The sequence below is a fragment of the Perkinsus marinus genome (assembly GCF_000006405.1).
Source record: "Perkinsus marinus ATCC 50983 genomic scaffold scf_1104296938320, whole genome shotgun sequence".
Taxonomy (NCBI): domain Eukaryota; phylum Perkinsozoa; order Perkinsida; family Perkinsidae; genus Perkinsus; species Perkinsus marinus.
The window spans coordinates 1-2,093 of NW_003213499.1; the positions used below are offsets into that span (position 1 = coordinate 1).

The window sequence follows — 2,093 nt, forward strand, 5'->3', positions numbered from 1 at the left end:
CCCCAGTCAGCAAAACCATAACAGCCCAGCACCAACAACGAACAACTCGATACAGAAGTTAGTGATCACAAGACAATAATGAATGTCAGTTACAACATCACCTTCATGAACATCGTCCACAGCTCATCAGCGACGAATCATCAAGCTGCCCAAGCGATAACCGCGGTTTTCGGGCTCAATTCTGGCTGCGAAGATTTGGTGGGCATTTCCCATCGGCGGCTTCTCGCTTTAGAGACCAAATCATCCCATGAAGCCCCAAGCGAGTTCCTTGTAGGTTAGTAGCTACCTTTTTGAGCGCATCGTCAGGCCAAAGTTCTCCAGGTTTAAGACGGTGAATGCGGAAAGGAGGGAAGTATGCGGCTGGGAGATCTAAGGAGAGTCATACGCTAGTACGATGATGATAATGTTCAAGCTATTCACAACAAGCCAGCCATGAGGTAATTGGTTTGAAGCAGATTACATCTATGCATAACGTTTATCGGCAGATCATTCTGAGGCTTATGATGGAGTAGTAAAAGATCCTCGGAGTAGCTCCAGTGAGTTCAATCGGACTTAATCAATCCCGCCTGCATTGGCGGTCTGGCACCGTTGTACCAGTGTCCTGTCACCATCTTTCTAGATGTGACGAGAAACGAATCGACGGCGAGATCATCACGTGTAAGATACTGAAAACCCTGAGGGTTTGAGGCAAAGCCCAGAGCGTCCAGTATTGAGCTCAATTCTCATGCAGTGATCAGGACAAAAAATGAGACTCCTAGTATGATATGGATGCAACATGTATTCGACTTAACTCGTAATAACGGTAAATGTGTCGGCGCCAGGGGAGCTGGCCTGAAACATGCAAAATACAACATTTAAGACTATCGCATTTTGAGATGTGAATAACAATCCGGATACGAGCAGCTGAGAGTACTCAACACTGGGCAGAATTGCTGTCGCGCTAAAACGATACGAATATGATAGCCGACCTTAACAGTGGGGGCCACACCGCCGTTCTCCTGAGTGCAGTCGGGAGTGCTGCTATGCTTCCGCAAATGATACTGGCAGAGGTTCTCGCAAATCTCCGGGCTATTAACCAATTTGTGGCAGCCGTGAGGTACGCTGACTACGGACTAAGACGGCAAGGTTATCTCCACTACACTTTGATGTAGCCTATCGCAATCTTACTTTGAAAGACGTTCTCATTTGACCATACTCCTCGTCATCATCATCACTCGATGAGCTATCAGATGACGCAGAAGGTTGAACTCCAAGGGGAGCCATTACACCGGAGACCATCATTTCACCTCCTGGAACACTACGACTCATCCCCATGGCCTAGCTCATGACCTACCTGGACTGGTGGCGCCATTCCAGGCAGATATTCTTCGCTTCTGCATCGCTCCGTCTTTTTCCACCACCGATACCGTCGAGGAAACCATTGGACTCTCCATAGGACATGTCGTGGCGCCCTTCATTGATAGACATATTCGCTTTGCCAGAAATTTGGACATGCGGTTAACGGCGACCATGCCCGACGGCAGCAGCTGAAGAAGCTTCACCAATCTCAAGCGCGGAGACCCCATCTCTCACCCATGCAAAAAGCGGGAAGATATGAAACATGTCGGTATAAACCTCGATGGACAATTTCGACAGACCATACACTTTCGCTCTTCGCGCCAATGCAAGAGTGTCCACAAGCAGACCCTCGCTGTCCCCACTCTAACAGGGGAAGGGCAACGCAGATCTGATACTTCACAAGGCTCTACCTGAACGATAATAGGGATGTCTCTAAGTGGAGTTAGGTCAGCATGCAGCGGCGACGCCAGTGGATTCTGAAATCAGATACTCCGACAACAAACACTACGAAAATTCACCATACCATTGTGACATCGGGTGTCAAGAATCTTGCGCGCCGCCAAGATTCTGGATCGCTTTCAGCAGGTGGGCATTCAGCATCCCCATTCTCGGTGTCCCCGAATAAATAGAGATCAGCACACATCCAGATGCAGGCATCAGTCAAATAGCATATTCGACTCTGATACGCCTACATACAAAAAGACACGATGAGACGAGGCAAGCCTCAAGGATTTCCCACCTTATTATCGATCGCC

The 2,093-nt window shown here is 48.6% G+C and overlaps 1 protein-coding gene across 1 annotated transcript; it reads right to left on the bottom strand.

Moving 5' to 3' along the window:
- Window positions 1-750: 750 nt before the first annotated feature.
- On the bottom strand, window positions 751-2,008 carry Pmar_PMAR013186 (hypothetical protein; the record flags this gene model as incomplete). The annotated part of the gene is made up of 7 exons (XM_002782763.1): window positions 751-831; window positions 969-1,112; window positions 1,168-1,289; window positions 1,334-1,526; window positions 1,573-1,701; window positions 1,749-1,814; window positions 1,862-2,008. Coding segments are annotated over 7 exons (846 nt in total), but the record flags the coding sequence as incomplete, so codon positions are not given.
- Window positions 2,009-2,093: the final 85 nt, after the last annotated feature.